This window comes from Lycorma delicatula, chromosome 9 (genome assembly GCF_047948215.1).
Source record: "Lycorma delicatula isolate Av1 chromosome 9, ASM4794821v1, whole genome shotgun sequence".
Classification (NCBI taxonomy): Eukaryota; Metazoa; Arthropoda; class Insecta; order Hemiptera; family Fulgoridae; genus Lycorma; species Lycorma delicatula.
Genome location: NC_134463.1, coordinates 85,769,500 through 85,788,513, shown reverse-complemented (window position 1 = coordinate 85,788,513; position 19,014 = coordinate 85,769,500). Strand labels below are relative to the sequence as shown.

Below are 19,014 nucleotides of genomic sequence, written 5' to 3'. Positions count from 1 at the left end.
AATATTTCCTCATTATTATTCGTGTTTTTGTTTTGTTTTCAGTCTTCTGTTAGTACAATGTCTAAGTATCTGTGCTATATTATTTGTTTATTTCTTAGTTTGTTTCAGATATTCATTGGTTTGTTATTCTTATTAATTTTGTTTATGTAACATTCATTTTCTTGTCACTGATAATTTCTTCTAATTTTGAAACCATCTTTTGAATATGTTATACTTCATCTCATTAAAAAAAAATTCATCATCTGTGAACCTTTTACAGTTATTCTCCTTTCCCCCAGTGTTGATGATTCCTTCATCTTCATCTACAGCATTTTTATCAACATTCGTATACATATTTAACAAGGATAGGAATATGAATATCTGAGACTATTACCCTTGTTTTGAATCCCTTCCTAAATCAGACCATGCAGTTTGTGCACTCTGTAGTTTCATAATAGTTTTGCGATTAAGGTATAATAATTTAATTAATCTTCTAGCTTTCTAATGCATTCGTTAGATTTTAATATTTTAATTAATTTATCCCATCTGATGTGATCGAATCCGTTTTCCATATTTATAAAATATATTTATTCCTCTACCTCTATTCTATACTACACATTTCCTCAATAATTATTATTAGTGCGATTGCATCTCTTGCGCCTCTTCCCCTCCTGAATCCACATCTATATTTATTGTGTATACAGCGCTTAAAAGAAAAATACAAGGTGATACAGTGGAATTACCTCATTAACAATCATTAGTTACAGGTGCTTGATGTTTCTTAGTGAGTGCACAGTATTGCTTTTACAGTAAGGTTACTCTAAGCATTGGTTAAACCTTCCATAATAAACTATAATTTACATTTCTGATATATACATTATTTTATATTAATTTTTAAATTTCATTTTAGAGCTCAAGTACCTTGGGCAATGCATTAACACTCTTTTTTTAAGCATTTCTGAGACTGATTCACAATATCAGTTCAAAGCTTATGTGGCAATATGGAATAAAAAATTTGTTGCGCATGAAAAATAATTTATTGCATTCTGTTACTTGTTTTTTCCCCAATTTTACAAATGCAAAAACAAATTTTTGCAAAATCGCACCCCACCCCAAAAAATGCTGTTGTTTGTTATGTTGTGACGTCACAGGTGAACGGTAGAATTAAATAAATGAATAATATTTAGTGTAAAAATGTAATTCGGTCTGGTTGGGTCCCAAACTCGATCGCACGGTCGACTCGGTACCTGGTGCGTTAAGCCATGCGGCTACACCAGACTGCCGTCCGTAAAAGCGAAATTTGTTCTATGCAAGTTGTGAAATTACATTATTTAGTACCGACCGTCGCCGCTAGTACCGCCACAGTCGCGCGAATTAAATACGGTGTGCGCGCGCTTTAGCTTTAATCATTGAATTAAATGAACGAGAAATATTATATTTAAATAAAATGATAAATATTTTAAATTAAGTTGTGTGAGTACGTGGATCAGAAACAACCCGCAGTTGTAAAACTTCCAACAACTTTGTTGTCAGTTTTTTGTCAACAGTAGTACACCTTTTTGGGCAGAAATATCATAATTAATCCCGGTGGATTGTGGAAGAGAAAGGGTGAAATTTACGAAACTAGAAATTAATTTTTTACGTTTACCTTGTGTAAACGTAGACGGAAAAATATCTCCATTTTCCAGCGATAATCCTATGTTAAAACATTATGCTTTTAATCCATCTTTTATAACTTTTTTTTTGTAAAAAAAAAAATTTTCTTCCTTCCTAACGAATCTTTTTTTTTAATATAACATTGTATTTTTGCGTGGTATTATACAGAACTGTATTAATACAGAATCAACCGTATTGTACAGAATGATTCAGAAGGAAAGGGAAATAATTTGGGAACTGATTCTGGAGCTTTAAATAGGAAAAAGGTGCGTACAAACACATGATCGAAAACGGTTGGTTTTTGTGCTCGGCTAGCGAAAGATTTTGCCCGGATTCAGTCCCCCGGTGTAGTAAGATCATACTGATACTTTTAACTGTTATATAAGGGTTAATTCAGGTCCCAGAACTGCATCTCCCGTAGTTTTCTTGACATCCAAGGTAGAACAGAAAACTTCAGTGACGAAAACATTTTTTTCTTAGTTATGAATTACCAATAACCGTGTTAAATGACTATAAATGCGTAAATTCTATTATCAAAACTTGTAGAGAATTTAATCTGAGAAAATTTAAGTAATTAAGTTATGACAAAAAAAATGTTAGGAATCTGTTAAGTTTTAAATGTATGTATGTTATAAATGTTATGGACAATTAAAAACATGTTTTTAGTACAATAAATTTAGATCTTTGAAAAATTGAAATACCTTTAATTCGCTTAAAAAAAATACTACTGTGGTTTATAATATTGATTTACAATAAATGTTAGAAAATTCCGCCATTCACTTTTCATTTCGTTTCCTTACACTTTCTGTCGCTAACCTAATGATATCTTCGCTTTTTTTGATGAGAGTAGCAGCAACGAGAATGCGAACAATCAGTTCCATCGTGTGTATTTTCTGCTTGTATACTTCGCACTTAATCCATACCCTTAAACAATAACGTAAGAGAGTAGATGGCTAATTTGCCGGCTCAATCCATTTTTTTTACGTCCAATCCATTTACCAGTAAATTATTCATCTAAGAATTGCCTTTCGTGAAATGGGTTTGTTAGTGTTCTATCATGTTGACAGTACATCTCAATTCGTTTCGCCAATAAGAAATTTTCAAACTCTAGAAGAAATTCATCGTTTGAAAATTCCAGATAATTTATCTCCTTGAATCTTGTTCTAGTATTAAAGACCCTATTAATTAATTGGGTTGTCGATCATGCCGTGTCAAACGTTCACCGAAAATCGTTGCTGGAAATTTGAATGTATGTGGGTTTTCATCAGACCACCTATGTGAATTCCGTGTTTGTGCCATTGCGATTAAAAGTAGTTTCCTCCGAAAATAGTATTAACGGAATGAAGTGGTAATTATTGTTGAGACAAACTGCAATCGATTGACATGATCACCGAGCTTGAGGTGTTGAACTTTCTGGACATAATAAGGACACAATCCGTAAGCATGTAATGTAACCCGTACTGTACTTTTTTGAATGTCGAGTCTTGTAGAAATTTTTCGCGTGCTCATTGTAAGACTAAGCTGTACCACCGAATAATGTTTTCTCTTTCATCACCACGTACCGGTTGACGTTCATATGAGCGCTGGGAAGTGTAGTATCCTCACGAAGAGTATTAAAAATTCTATAAAATACTTTACGTTTTGAAATCACTACTCCAGTAAACCGACATCGGTATTATTCCACCGCAGCTGGAGCACTTTCATCGCAAAACCCGTACACAATAATTATATCAGCATATTTTGTTTGAGTAAAGAGATGCAGCATTTTTCTAAACGTAGAATTCAAAACGGAATTTCACTTTTTACAATTCAGATTCGATTGGAAAGATATAGGACAGTTGAATACAACAATCGCAAAAATATTACGTAACTTGATTCTCAAAAATAATTTAACGTAGTCTAAACTGTGTCAAGAACAACTAAACCGCCTAACGTTTATTACTAACACATAACCACAATTTTACGGCAGCAATAAGAGTAGTATTCAAATTAATCTCGAAGCATACAGTTAGTATTGTTGCCGTTCTAATTTAAAAAAGGATTCAAGGCATTGTATTATAAACAGCCGTTTTTAATTTTTACAAATTCCTAACATTTTTGTGTAGTTTTGTTCTGTTTTATATTTAATAATAAAAGTATTTTTCTTTTTCTTAGATGTTATTCCATCAATTCTCTTAGAGTTAAATTCTCTACAAGTTTTGATAATAAAAGTTACGCAGTTATTAATGATTTAACAACGTTATTGTACTTCAAACGGAAGAAAACGTATTTTTCATGACCGAATTTTTCTGTTTTACATTGGATATCATGAAAACTACGGGAGATACAGTTCTAGGAACTGTTTTATTCGATTTTTTAGGTAAAAAAACATAAACGATCAAGTTTACCCCTTATATAATAATGCCTTAAAAATTTAAGGATGACCTCATTTCACCGGCGTAACTGAAATCTAGGAGAAATTTTCCCTCGCCGTATTTCGATAAAGCGTTTTCGAACATATGTTTGTATGAACTTTGTTCCTTTTTTCAAGCTCTGGAATCAGTGGCCAAATTATTTCCCTTCACTCTGTATTTACTGTAATTCTTTTATGCTTAGTAGTAACTGTTATACTAACGTTATTTCGTGTTTGTATTTAAGTAATTATAATTAATACGTACAACTTTAAACAGATCTATTTTTTATCTTAAATTTGTTTTTATATTTATAGCTAGCTCTTCGGGGATAGAAAGAGTTATATTTTTATTGTTAAAAAATTCGGCAGTAGTCTTTTCGTGGAGTAAATGATTTACATATTTAAGAAAAAGTTTAAACCAGAATGTCTGTAAGATTTTTTATTTATATTCTATCCATTAGCCCTGAATATAATCAAATTAATTAAAAATTATATACATATTACCAGCGACACCGCGTGGATTTCACCAAACAATAAAAATACAACACAGTAAAATCAGTTAAAATATATTACAATACATTAAAATAGAAAAAATAAAAGATTATCAAAAAAAATTACAATGAAATTGTAAACCGTACGGTAAGACATTACAGATGTTACAGTTTGAAAAACAGATGTTTGTTTTTTGAGCAGAAGAAGTGATATCTGCGAAACTCTTACCTTACGGTTTACAATTTCATTGTAATTTTTTTAGATATAACTGCGTTTTGTTAGATTATTCTTTTATTTTTTTTTTTATGAATTACTGATTGTTATCTTATGGATTTATTATTAAAATGTATTGCCTTAGAACAGGGATTCCCAAACTCTGCGCCGCGATACCCCGGGGAGCCGCGGCCTCTTCACAGGGGAGCCGCGAAATATTGTAAAAGCTTCATAATTAATTGAACAAAGACATTTATAATTATTAATTTAATGTTAATAAAATTAAAAAAAATAATGAAGATAGACTAGTTTTTTTTTATCTCTTACGAGTAGTCATACTTTTACTTAGGATAGGCGCCATGGAAAAAGTTTAATTGAAAGAGGGCGCCGTGACTCGTAAAACTTTGGGAACCACTGCCTTAGAACAAACAAATTGAATTTCACGACCAATTTTTTTTTATAGTCATATCATTCACTTCATACCATATTTTTCCTTTTTTAATAAAACTAATGTAATGACCTTTAAGAATCAAAAATCCGTGATGTAATATTTAAATTGCACTTATTAATTTGTAAGTGTAACCCTCGATTTTTATCGTTAAATTCGATTGGTAAAATCGAATTTCTTTCTTTTTTAATTAAACTAGTATAATCTTTTGTAAAGTAATATTATTATTTTTTTTTAAGACGTGATTCCCATTCACTTCTTTAAAAACAGTTATAATTAGTAATTAAAAAATTGTTTCATCTTCAGTACTTTAATTTACATAAGAGGATTTACTATTAAAACAAGCTGTAGTATATTTTCTTTTAAATTTTATTATTGTACATTATCAAGTATTTGTACACTACCTATTACTATCAAGTACTGCTGTCTAGCGGCGCGATTCGTAAAGTCACCGTAAAGAATGATTACAATGACATATTCGAATCCCTCGGTTCATCAAATGGAAAAAAAACGGTGTCTAACAAAATTCGAGGTATTTTTTGAAATTATTCCTTATTTCTGATCTAATTGAACTGAAATATAATGTTTTCACGCTATTTTATTTTTTTCCCCATTTTCATTTCACTGTTAGGTTAGTTCATGTTTAGAACTGTAAACGCCGTGATTATCCCACGTAGTTAATTAGGTAGTTTGCAATAAACTATGTTGTTTGGCGATTCTCAGCTTGAATGAAAAAATATTTTGATGAACTTACTCTTGAGCACGCCACATTCAATTGACCGTGACCAAAACAATTTTCCAACAGTAATCCAGCAGTGTTTAGGAATTGTTTTTGTGATTTGTTGATGGTAATTGCGTATGATATTCTTAAAGGGAATTCCAAACGTCTAAATTGAAATGGAAGATCGTTGAAATTATTTTGGTTTCCTTGATATATGAAAACATTTTTTCTTATATTTTTTCCAGTAAGAAATGTCGCGTCTGCGATATTTCTTGATAAGATTTTGATACGTTGTCCAGTGCCATTACAAAGTTTCGGTGGCTTCAGATTCCAACGGACCGGTTGTGTTGCGCTGGGCGGCTGCACATGGCTCCCGCTAAAAGCAGTCCGTTGTCGCTTAATTTACAGATTATTTTATTTAATTTTTAAGCGTAGATTATTTTATTTTTTTTAGTCATGAATATTATCAAATTAATTAAAACTTATTTCGACTTATATATACATCTCGTAGTCCTGATTATTGACCCTTTAAAATTTGGATTTTAGATTTATAGTAATGCCATCGCTAGGCGATACAAACATATAGGAGATAATTTGATACCTATATATGTTGCCAAACGGTTCATTTTTGACTTTTTTTTTAGTTGCAACTTTTGAATTTTTGTTTTAAAACGATCCTGAAAGTGTGGATATGGGCTGTGTAAAGTTTGGTTAATGTGTGTTTAGTATTACGGCCGCAAAACGGTTACAGACAGAATCGGTATATTTTTTTGCGTATGTACCTTTATCTTATAATGAGTGATTATATAATGTATTATGTAACGATGTGAATAAAGGATATATTTATTTATTTAAATAAGTATTAGATATACTGTAGATTTTGTTTATTTATTTAATACCGATTCGTTACGACAGCATAGTATTCAGTTAAAATTTAATCTCGAATTTAACGCTTTTTGCGAAAAAAATTATTGTTACGTTTGTACTCTTTATTTTTATTTTTATTTAAAATTACTAAAAAAGCATGTTATTTCAATAACTTTTGGCGTACTTTAATATTTGTTTTCGATATTAGTCACGCAGTCACGTATTAAAAAACCTATTTGTTTAATGATATGTTTATTTTTTCCACTTAAATGTAATGTAGATTTCAATTCGTTTCTACTTTTTTGATGCAACTTTCCTTTTCAATCTTTTCGGGTTTCATATATAAGATTATAAGTCTTTGCACAGTCACGTTTTTACACGACTGTCCAAAATGGATTGTAATGTATTTAAAATGTATGTACGTTTATACCATCAGCTCAACGGTTGAACCGATTTAAATGTATGATCCTGCGTTGGAATCCGAACGTTATTGGGAGTGTCATAGGCTGTATAAATATTTATATGTTTTTATATATATATATATATATTTATAAATAAATTTAAAAAAATTAGAAAATAAAATTATACTAGTTACAAAAATTATATAAAAATGCTATATACAAAAAAAATATTACCTGCAAGCTCATCCTATATTAAAAACCAGTGATTGTCGGCAATGTTTTTTTGACAGTCGTGTTTTTTTAATATTTATCTGTTGTTGAATTTTTATTGTAAAAGTGTTTGCTACATTTTAAAAAAATATTTTTTTTTCATCTCTGGAAATAAAGTTTCTTAAATACCATTTTCGACTGGTTATTTACCGAAACGAACTGAAATTTAATGCGGCTAAAGACAAAAACCCATATATTAACATGTAACTACATATTTTACAGAACTACCTGTGGAAGTTTGTAATCTGAAATTTCATATCTTAATTAAAGGGTGAAAAAGCCTTTGACGAATTTTTCATACAGCAGTGTTCATAAAAACAGACGTAATTTAATTAATATATGTGTTTTCGGACGTCGGTCAGTTGCGTCCCGCGTAGGAAATTATACTTTGCTATTCCGAAAAATTGATCGTAGTAATAAGTATAGATACTAATGTATTCTTTCTCTAATTATTTGTGGTTTTAATATCCCATTGTATAGCAAACACATATTTCTGATTTATTAGTAATCATCATCTGCAGATATCTTTTGAATTGAACTATAATATATGTTTTGTCTAGCCTCTGAAAATAGTTTTGTCAACTTTCTGTGCAACTCTTACTTATTTTTTATTTCCTCGTATTTAATTTTTTTCTGCTGTTTGTCTAGCTACTTATAGTAATTTTGTTAGTCTTCTGTGTTACTTTATTTTATTGGTAAAAATTTCATGAAGACAAGATCTTCTGGTGAATTTATTTAATTTACCAATTTATTCAATTGTTACCAAAGATAAATTTCCTTTCCTTCTCTCCGTTTATATTTCTGTATATTTTCTTTGCTTCGTATTTCGATATATGTATAGGTTTGGAAATTTTTCAAAACATCAACAACATTGTATATGTTGGGATGAGAAGTGTAGAAGTCCACATTTAATTGAGCGTGAAACGATTCGTAGTTGTTCGTCGAACGATTCGTTGAAACACTGAAATCTGGCTCATATTCTTGCAGGTAACGTAGCATCAGCAGAAATGTAGTTGTCGAATACGTAATCTGTGAATATTCCTGTCGTTTATTGAGGTTGACCTTTACTGATGGCCAAACAACTATACAGATACGAAGTATATAAACATTTTCTCAGGATCAAGGGATAAATTATGCAATTCGCTCTTCGCGACAATTGACTTGAACATTTCGGTATAAATGCAAACATCCTTGACTGGTAATAGAAAAAACATATTGGCACATATATACCCTTCATGTATTTATGTATTGAATATGTGTGAAAAATTTTGGGCAACTTTTAAATTGCCAAAAAAAAACCATTGCCCAAAAATTTATCAACATAGAGTTTAGGCGTTTCACAAGCATTTTTAAATTTGTCATTGTCGAGATGCAAACAGTCCTTTTTCTGGGTCGTTCATCTTGAGGAAGTCTTCCCCAGGATCGATGACAATTTCCATTTGTTGCAAAGCACGATGAGTTGCAAAAACTACTTTTGAAAGACGTGGATGAATCGATTCTCTTGACTGCCTAATTATTCGCTTCATTAATGCAACATCTCTTGTTGATAATGTTAAACACACACATCTACATTATTTATAAATTCTTTTTGTAAAAGTTTTGACGCCCTGTATAAAATATCTTCAGCTGCTTTTCTTTTCACAGAGTTTGCTATTTTTTTGTATGTTAATTATATATTTTCTGCCAAACGGGCACCACTGTGTTGTTGAAAACTTTCTGTAGTCTTATTTTCCTAATCAATGCTTAAACATTACTTAAAAGTCTTCTAATGAATATGACTTATATAAAGCATATAAGCATATATAAGCAGCATTGATAAAAATGTCTTTCTCTGAGAGTAATGATGTTCATTTAATAGTTAATCTCTGTGATGAACTGATAAAAAGTGTCACATATATAAACCTATATTTGACTCTGTGAAGAAGTAAATGAGAAACTATTTCACTTACTACTTTCCTCAGTAAACCTGATGTCTGATATTTATAGTTCCTAGAATGATTGTTATATACTATTTTCATGAGTATCAGTATTTCATATCAATTGCATATAATCATGATAGTTATGACATCTAACACATAACATACAAGGGACAGATTACACATCATTACATTCACCAGCGGTTGTAGTTTTCATGATTTTTAAATCTCTGTAGTAGTGCAATAGAGCCTAATAAAATCATACCATACTCAGGTAAATATTCTTTTATTGTGAATTAATCTTTCTGTAAAATACATGGAAAATATAATTGGAATTGTGAAAATGAAATTGAAATAAAATTTTTTTCCTTTAGATTATACAGTTTCAAAACAGGTACTAGGGCAACTACAGATTAATAGTATTTTCCAGTTATCGCAGAGAGATATTGCTATTAATTGAACACAAATGAGCCTAACTTGGGCATTAAAGTCCAATTAAATGTGATGAAAAACACAAAACTGTAATTACAGCATCCTAGAACTAATGATCGGCTATAATCCGACTTCCACATCCAATCAGTTTGGTAGGTTGATGATCCTGGTTTTAATTCTAAGTTATTCACTGGTATATTTTCATTACTTCATTGTATCGACATAAAAAAGGTGATCGATTTAAATTTAGTATTCTTCTTGAACCTAATAGCCCAGTAAATTGATAATTATTGCTTATTTGTACATACATACACCTATATTTGGTGTTTTAGTAGGAAGATTCTATTCTTATGTTAAGGGTTTTATATGTTTTTTTTTATTTTATTTTTTTTTATGTAATTTATATATATACTTCAGATTAGTTTAGTACCATTTGGTTTTAGTTTATTATTCTGGGTGACAAAATTTACTCATTTATTTATTTCTCTTTTTTTCAGAAAACAGTACTAGAAAGTATAAAGAAAGATACAAAAGATTTTACTGGTGATGGATACACAAGTTTAGCTATTATATATGTCGTATTCTCAGTGTGTAATTGGTTAGCTCCGTCCGTAATAAGTTTGTGTGGTGCAAGGTTGTCAATGATATTAGGATCTATTACTTATGCGTAAGTTTATTATTATTATTTCCATTATTTTTAACTTTATTATGCTAGTATGGTCATTAAATACAAATGTCTCTAAATTCCTTAAAATATCTCTCTCTTGTGATGAATATATTGTCAAATGGTAAAATATGTTATATAAAGAACTGCTAATTTTTATTGGTACAGTAGAAATTCATTTTGATCTCTTGTTGTGTACAATTGTTTTCATCAATCATTCTTAATTTACAGAACTTCTTAATAATTTGAAAATTGGCATTACCTTTATAATAATCATGAAATAGAAAAAAGATTATACAGAAAGATTATTGTATTTAGTGTTAACATTTTCATGTTTTTATGTATATTAAAATATTACATAAGTTTTAAAATTTTGTATTTTATTTAAATAATTTTATTAAATAACATAGCAGAGGTTGCTGGTTACATTCTATCAATCTCCACGGCAGAGTGGTAGTGTCACTGTCTTTCATCTGTAAGGGCTGAGTTCAAACCCTGGTCTGGCTTGACAATTTTTAAATGCTGTAAAATTTGCTTTCTCATCATAAAAAAGGTAAGTTAGATTATTTGTAATGGGATTAGGCCTGTAGTTACCGGAGAAAAAATAAGTAGATAATATTTTAAAAATATAAAATATTTAAAAAAGATAATATTTAAGGATAATATTATTTATAAGCGAATATTTCACATTGAACAACATAATTTAAAGTACTTTAAACATTTTTTTATTTTTTAGAAAAATATATTTATTTATTTATTTGCCACATGACACTTAGGAGAAAAATTATTTGGTAAATGATCTGTTGTGTATCATGAATTATTTCAAACAATACCGCACTGAAATTACACACAAATAATTAGTAATAATATTGTTAGTAGAATTAGTAAAGTATTGTAACATAATTCTTTAAAACAAGTTACAATACTTTAATATGCTTCAAATGGGAGCATATTAAATGGTGCTTGCTGCTGTCATAAAGTTAAAATTCCCTCAGTACAAACATGCCAAGTTTCATTGAATTCCATTTATTCATTATTTGTCAATAGCCATTGTTATGGAGTCGAGTTATGCTTGCTATGTTATTACTGTTTAAAACGGAATATGATGGCTGAATTTTTAACAGCTGAAAACATTCATTGTCATTTACAAGCTGTTTTTCAGCGGCAAAACTATTCACTGAACTGCTGTGAATAGATGGGAATAGAATTTCACACATTAGGACTGGGTAAAGTGAATATTGTAGATGAACTTTATAGTGGTCAACCGGTTTGTGTGATAGATGATAAGAAGCATTGAAAGGTGATTGGCAGATTGATATAAAGCAGTCATCATATCACGCCGCAATGCATCACTACCCAACTAGGCATATTGAAAGAAACTGATTGCTGAGCAATTGGGTTATTATAAAATCTGTTCATGGTGGCCTTGTGAAATTCAAATGTATTCTATCCTCCTTATTCACTTAATTTGGCTTCTACAATTTTCACTGTTTTCTGTATTTAAAAAGAGACCTTAAGGGGATTTATTTTGCCATACATTTTAAAGTGAAGGTCGCAGTTTAACATTATCAAATGCATAAACAACAAAGTTGAGTTTTCAAGATTCAGTAGCTTATGAGGGTTATAAATAACCCTCAAGAATAATATATAAGATTTTAAAAATAAAAATATATTTAAAATCCATTAAAGAAGTTTGATTACACCATTTTTATTTAATTACTAGCAGACCCGACAATGCTTTGCTATTGCTAGATTTGAGTATATTTATAGATTAAATGAACACAATTGAAAGTTTGATAAAACATTAAAAAACTGAACATTACAGAACTTCACAAAATGTAACCTTTCACTTTATAAAAGTCAGAATGTAAATAAATCCGGTTGTCAAAACAGCACTACCTATTGGATTTAATTCAACTACTCTCTGAACACAGTAATCGGTTCAAAATACTCCTAACTTTCTTTCCACCGGTCAGATCGAGCATTTCAATAACTCTAAACCTTCTCCGGACAACACAGACCATTTGCGAAACCTGCGTGTAAATCAGTCCAGTAGTTTTTTAGTCTACACTAGACATACATACATACATACATACATTGTCTTTTGTATTCTGTTTGTATATTTGTTTGTTTCGTAAATATCTTAACACCAGCACCACCTAACGGGTCCATTTTTCGCAAAAATATTTCTTTTCACATAACTAATATATATTCTGAATGAATCAAATCGGACCATAAATACAATTTTTTGAAATATCTCAATCCTCCCCCAGCACTTTCTAGTGGGTCCAAATTAATTCAGAAACCTCTGCAGCCATGCGCACAATAACACAAAGTTTCATTGCAATCAGATGAATGGTATAGGAACGCATACGGGACAAACAAACATTCATTTTTCTATATATATAGATTTACTTTACACTGATGAATTTTGGGTCCTAGAAAGATAGTAAACTGCATTCTTATAACTTTATGTTTCTTCAACACCTGGAACATTGCAGGGAATAACTTTTTGGAAACAAAGTGTGTGAAGTTATGAAAATTACAATGCCAGTGCCATTTGTAGAATTTTTTTTTAGGAATGGTTTTACCATTTTTAGGAGTTACTGATTTTTATATCAGGTTGGCTGAACTTTCTGGCTATGGATCTTTTATATGTATGTAACATATATGACACTAATCAAAAAAAAAAAAACTTTTTTTCGTGTATCAGGTATTGTACATGGTGATTTTAACTAATTTTGGGGTACTGAATTTAAAACTGTTATCAGAATTTGTGTAATACATCACGTTTTTTAGATTCATACAATTGAGACATGACTTATTTACCAATAAATGCGTATTCACTGGGAAATCATGTTTAAAAAAAAAGTATGATATATGAAAGTTTGTTTAAATCAACTAAATTTTTATTTATTCTAACACAGATAAATTGAAATACATAATAGAATTTTAAAGTCAGAGTTTCTAAAAGTCTAAACCATTGGAATTGTCTTAGCTTTAATTTCTACAGTGAGAAAAGTTGTGTATAACAAATACAAATTTTGTGTTGAATAGTCTTAGCAAAGTTAAATGGAATTCAGACTGATTAGATAATGGTAAGGAGAGGGATTTATAAATAATTATTTGAATAATTCATGTCAGGAAGTGAAATGTAAAAAATGACTGCTTAAATATGAATTAGATACTGGTAAATAAATATAATTAATATTTTCAGAAACCATTTTTTTTTTTTCAATAGATTTCTGGATACTACTTGTTAAGTGGTTCAACTGATTAGAATCAGTTGTCAACAGGACTACTGACTTTTTCATTATTTCATATCATATTACCTTCTATCCTGACAGATAAAAAATATTTCAGTTATTGAAAATCTAATGTTACAAGTTAATAGGAAGATCTTAGCTAGGGGGAAGTTTCTACTGCTATGTTATTTAGTGGTAGCTCATTTTTCATAGAAACTATCAAAGATAGAGACCTAAGATTTTTTAAAATTAAAATTCAGGCTACTTTAAATATTTTTAGTGCAGGGATTTTGAATTTTTGATATCCCAACAATTTGGCCTAAGTGTATTTCAAAAATAATAGTTTATACCTTGTAAAATTTTCAAGCCTCCATCTTTCATAAGAGCTGAGAAAAATTACATAAATATTACAAAAATTAACGTTTGAGGAAACAGCATTAAAAGATAAGAAACAGATGAATCAAATGTAAGTTAATTTTTAGTAATAATTGGCCCTATAAAGTGGATTGCCTTGGTCCCCTTGCTCTTCAAAATGTCTTTTCATTGAAAGACTTCTTTTTTGCATAACCGTTTGAGATGACTTTTAAACTTGTTGATCCATTCTAAAACCAACTTTTCACTGCCTTTTCTAGGATTTAATTCCATCTATTCCAAAAGATGTATTTTAAAAATGGCCATCATTACACTGACCTACAATCACATAAACTAGCATGACAATATCCTAAAAAATCCAGTTTGGTGATATAGTGTCCAGATCACTGTTCGCTAATTTGGATTATTTATCTTTTGTCATTATTATGTTTTCCAATTACTGAGATTGAAAAATGGGTTTTATTTTTAACATAACTGTCTGTAAGCAGAACTGTTATCTTGATCCGTAATGTTCACATGTTTGATTGCTTTAATATATTTACACCCAATATTGAAAATTTGGTGAAACATTACTTGATGTTTCATAACGTATATGGTACAGTTCATTTTTCTTGTCCGCATTGTTTTGATTATTAGTTTGTACTATTTTGATGACTAAGCCATAATAGATGAAGATCCTGAATATCATCTTTCATAGTCTCTTAGCACCTTCTATAGTTTTTTCATCAGATAGGACTTTCCTTTGAGACGTTAGTTTTCTTAGATACCATTTTCTTTTCAGTATGGCTAATGGACTACAATTTTTTTGAATATTAACATAAAGTGTTTGTATCCTATCACTTTAATGTTCAAACTTATTGCACATTGTGCAGTTCTCACTGTCAAAATAATTTTACTGCAGATTTTTAATTTTTTTTAAAACTATTTCCAATTGTCAAATAAACATTAATATACTATCTAAAATTGTGATTTTTCAAAACATTTCTGTCTATTAGAAAAAAAATTGATGAGCTTTTTAAAATTTACAGCATGGACTCCCTTTAATAGTTTTGTTTATTGTAGTTTAGTTATGTGATATTGAATTATTAATTAGTGATTTTATTGTAATTTTTCTTTTGTTACAGACTTTTTATATTTTCATTTCTATTTCCAAAAACATGGCTGTTATATGCTGCATCTGCTCTAATGGGACTGGGTGCTGCTATTATTTGGAATGGACAGGGAAATTATTTGACATTAAACTCTGATAGCACAACAATATCCAGAAATTCTGGTATTTTTTGGGCCTTATTACAATGCAGGTACGAGTATCCATTCAAGTACACAAACACATTAACATAAATTCATAATTTCATCTGTTTTGTGTTTAGGTAATTACCATAAAATAAATTGTACTGCTGGGCGATAAATGAAATATAGTCAGTACATGGAGGAATTACACATTGATCTGACATAATGGTGATTTATGTTTCTTTATAATTAGTTTCTCTGTCAGAATACATCATAGCAAAATAAATAAAGTTTGTTATATTTACGCCAGATTTTTTATATTTGAATATATTTCTGAGATGGGTAAACTTTGATTGATTTGAGTGGGAAAACATTCAGATTGTAACATACTGGCTTACGAATTTAACCTTCATAGTTGGGAGGAGTGAAAAATTCCACATGACAAGATATTACTCACCAATAATTCAATTCTTCTAAAAGGAAGGAACCAATGACTTCATATAAAAAATGCATTAACTTTTAGATAAATTAGAATAATTCTGTGTTTATATAAGTTTATGTTCAGAGGAAATACTACTGTAGACATTTCACTTGGCACATGAAGAGGTAGAGTGCATACAGGCCAGTTCAATAGTTAGTAGACCTTTCCCACCATTGATATGATGGCTGACATATTAATCACTATTGTATAAAGAGGAAGAGGATTTTTTTGTTCAAGATAATCAAAAAAACTACCTCATCTATCACTACTAAATAAATTTTACCCGTGTTTCTTGGCATAATTGAAAAGGTTTTTGGATGTATTTCATCTTGAAAAACATTTTTTTTAAATTTATTCTGATAACTTTATAAATATTTTCTATTTCTCTTAAACTACATACCATATATTATTTCTCTATTTAATCGCCACATGAATTAAGACTCAATATTTGCTTACCGCTCAAAAATTCTTTCAATTTCCCAAACAAATGGTAATCAGAAGGAGCTAAGTCTGGACTATATAGTGGATGACTATACAAATGTTACAATTAACTATACAATTTCCCATACAAATGTTCTCAGTAAATCACGTGTCGGACCCACAACATGTGGATGTGCATTATTGTGCGGCAGGATGATGCATGCCATTGGTCAGCCACCCACATAGCCGATTTTGAATGGCGCACCATAGCTGATGTAGAGTTTCACAGTAGACTTATGCATTTATAGTTGTTCTATTTGGCATGAAATCAGTCAGCAGTATACTAAACCGATCCCAAAAGACTGTGGCCATCAGTTTGCATCTAAACGGCTGTGGCTTTACCTTTGTCAGTCTGGTTGGTGATTGACGATGATGCCGTTCACTTGACTGCTGTTTTCTCTCTGGTGTATAATACGAAATCCATGTTACATCGCCAGTAACAATTGAGTTAAGGAACTCATCACCTTTGCTAAGGAAATCTAATGATTTAATTTAAAATATGTAGAATTAGACAAGGTTTTCTACTCTTATACATTTATTTATGTACTTTCACAAGCATACAGTATTTTTTTTAGATTTTTTTAATATGGTAATGTGTAATTTTTGTTTTTTATTTCAGTTTATTTTTTGGAAACTTGTACGTATATTTCGCATTCCAGGGAAAGTCAGAAATAGATAGAGATACTCGTACTACGGTGTTTACTGTATTAACAGTAGTATGTTGTATAGGTGTTGTAGTAATAATTTTATTGAGGCCAGCTGTAAGAGCAGATGGTGAACTGGTTGCTAAAGACACTAGTAGTCCTGTTGAAGCTTTAATTAGTGCTGCTAAGATGTTTTTTACAAGCAATATGGTTTTACTAAATGTTGTTTTTATATATACAGGTAATAACTATTTTGAATAAAATACTTTCATTCATATAAGTTTTATTCTTTCTTTCAATTTTTATTATTTGTCTTTTATCAATCTTTTATATTTAACAGTCTTTTTCGGTTTGTGAAACCAATCGAATCGAATAGTTACCAACTAATACTTGTTTTTTACTTTTTTGAGTATTTTTTTTTGTTGTTGTAAGATTAGGTATTTATAGTTTACCAAAATGCATTGCAGCAACTGAATTAACCTTATTTTTTTAATAATCAGATATTATTAAGATCACTTTTTATATTTGATAGGATTTTTGTTTTTTTCTTCACAAACACTTGCATAGTACATAACACTACTTCATCAGCTGATTTACTTATTAAAAATACGTAAATCTTTTGTTATTCAATTATTTTTTTTATTATTAATTATTTTCTTTATTATTTTTCTTTGTAAATTTATTTTTTTTACTTAAATAAAAAATAAAAACGCTTGCAACAGCTACAATAAGTAGCTGTTGCAAGCTTTTTTCTTTATATTATTTTTTTTTTTTTTATTACATTTTTATAGCAATTTTTGTAATTCTTTTTGTTCAGCATGTATGGATAATCAGTTTTTCTATCTTTTTTTATTTTTACATGTTTGTTTTACATTATTAAACGTAGCAGACATTTATCTTCAAAAGTTAGCACGTTTTTCCATTATAAACATGTTAATGAATTGTTTGTTAAACATTCAACCAGTTGAATTAGTTATGAAGCTCATTTATGAAAACAATTAATAAAAACACATATATAATAAAATCAGTTTTTTGTGATCAAGATGTAAGGTTTTGGATTCAGATCACGATCAAAATTTGTATATTTCACAAGCTTCAAAATTTTTTTCTTGTCACATCAGCAACTGTAATTGGGTTCAATGTCTCTAGTTTTTAAGCAATAAACACTAGATGAGGTGACATAACCATTATTTATACTTTATGAATCAATTTACAAAATTGTGAAATTAATTAGCTTAGAGGAAAAATGACAGGATAGAAAGTTTTTTGGGTAAATTATGTTTGTATCAGCATTCTTTAACAAAAAGCTGATCATAAATAATTATACAAGTGACATTTTTACTCTCTTATCACAAGAATTTTACTGTGAATTGAATTAATACCAAAAGATGTAATTCTTTTTGGTAGTTCTTGTACCTTTAATATTTTGTTTATTATTATTATTATTATGCTTTTACGGCCAACATGGGACCACTAAAGTCAATTTTAGTTGGATCTTTTCTGAGAAAAGCGTGTTATTTTACTCTTTCGAGCTGCCCAGTATTTCTTCATCCGTTCAGATCTTGCTTTCTTTTCTTCATCCGTAAACACCCTCTTCGTTGTATTTTGTCTTTTGTTTAAATCTAATGCTTTTATCTTTTAGCTTTGTAATTTTTCCAGTTTTATTCTGTAGGTCAGTCAGGGAAATTCCCAATTCTTTCATATCTTCTCTAATTTCTTTGATCCATCCTACTTCTAGCTTTTGGAACCAGAGCTTTTCAATGATATTTCTTGACAGTCTTGTTTGCGGTGTCCTTATGAGATGACCGAAGAAAGAGATTCTTTTTTTCCGCATAGTATCAGTAACAGGCTCTATTTCTCGATACACCACCTCATTTGGCACAACCCACCATTGGCCTTCTTTTTGGTGTTTTTTATTGATACACGTTCTGACAATTCTCCTCTCTATTTTCAGAATTTTTTCAATTCGGTTTTTCTGAGTGATTTTGAGAAGGGTCTCGCTTCCGTAGGTGACTTCTGGCTGTACTACAGTTTTATAATGTTTAAGTTTTGTTTTAGCAGAAAGGCATTTTTTGTTATATGTTGACCAAGTTAATTTTTGGGATTTAATC

General features: G+C 29.8%; 1 protein-coding gene across 1 annotated transcript in view; it reads left to right on the top strand.

Moving 5' to 3' along the window:
* The window catches only part of LOC142329885 (UNC93-like protein MFSD11), a 101,352-nt gene that overhangs the window by 62,298 nt on the left and 20,040 nt on the right, over positions 1-19,014 (top strand). Inside the window, exons 2-4 of the mRNA XM_075374782.1 lie at positions 10,285-10,454; positions 15,193-15,369; positions 16,879-17,144. Coding sequence (XP_075230897.1) covers positions 10,285-10,454; positions 15,193-15,369; positions 16,879-17,144 — 613 coding nt within the window. The remainder of the gene's footprint in view (positions 1-10,284; positions 10,455-15,192; positions 15,370-16,878; positions 17,145-19,014) is intronic.